Source organism: Sinohyriopsis cumingii, chromosome 5 (genome assembly GCF_028554795.1).
Source record: "Sinohyriopsis cumingii isolate HCF-2022 chromosome 5, ASM2855479v2, whole genome shotgun sequence".
NCBI lineage: Eukaryota > Metazoa > Mollusca > Bivalvia > Unionida > Unionidae > Sinohyriopsis > Sinohyriopsis cumingii.
The window spans coordinates 18,554,936-18,555,881 of NC_142965.1; the positions used below are offsets into that span (position 1 = coordinate 18,554,936).

General features: G+C 40.0%; 1 protein-coding gene across 1 annotated transcript in view; it reads left to right on the forward strand.

Annotated features, from left to right (window-relative positions):
* Positions 1-205, forward strand: part of LOC149798727 (solute carrier family 49 member 4 homolog) — a 40,585-nt gene extending 40,380 nt beyond the window's left edge. Inside the window, exon 12 of the mRNA XM_089956975.1 lies at positions 1-205. This exon is cut by the window's left edge and continues 19 nt beyond it. Coding sequence (XP_089813101.1) covers positions 1-133 — 133 coding nt within the window. The 3' untranslated portion in view covers positions 134-205.
* Positions 206-946: the final 741 nt, after the last annotated feature.

The window sequence follows — 946 nt, forward strand, 5'->3', positions numbered from 1 at the left end:
GTGCCTTCTCGGGTGCATGGTCGCAACAGTTCCTTTACTGGCATTTTTCAAGGACAAGTACAAAAGAATGGACGTCGATTTTGCCATAATAGAAGAAAGGCATGATACAGACATACAGAAAGACCAGCTTTAATTCTGTTCTCCGAGGAAGAAAACATAAATAGCTTAAAAATCATAAATGGTTCAATAGATACCTCTTAATATATTGAGCCGTTGTTTGTTATGTTGAAAGCAAAATTACAGCTCCTTACTAGAGTCAAACGCAACTGAAACATATTGGCATTCAATATTTCATCGCATGTATCAAAATATTCTAACGTTATTTGTCTGTTTTGATCGTTATATTATTCAAACAAGAGAAAAGCTGTTGTATTGTATGTATGTATGTATGTATGTATGCATGCATGCATGTGTGTATGCATGTATGTATGTTTGCATGTAAATTTGTGGCGGTTCGTTATATCATTGAATTTTTCGTCTCCGCGTCTCACTGGATGGCACAGGAGTAGTATATTGGGACACCCTAGGGACAATGGGACTTACCATTAAAAAACACCTTGAGACACTCTGGGGACAATGGAAATTTAACATGGGAGAAATTGCTGGGACACTCTAGGGACAAGGGGAATTAACATGGGAATCTATTTTGGGTCAGTCTAGGGACAAGGGAAATTTAACATGGGAGAAAAGTGGGACGATTCAGGGACGATGGGAATTAGCATTACAGACACCCCTGGGACGATATAGGGACTATGTAAATTTAACATGGAGAAAACCCCTGGGACTGTATAGGGACAAGGGGAATTAACATTAGGGAATAGTTCGTGGGACTGTTTAGGGACAAGGGGAATTGAACATGGGGAATAGAGTTTGGGTCTGTCTAGGGACAAGGGGAATTGAACATGGGGAATAGAGTTTGGGTCTGTCTAGCGTCAAGGGGAATTTA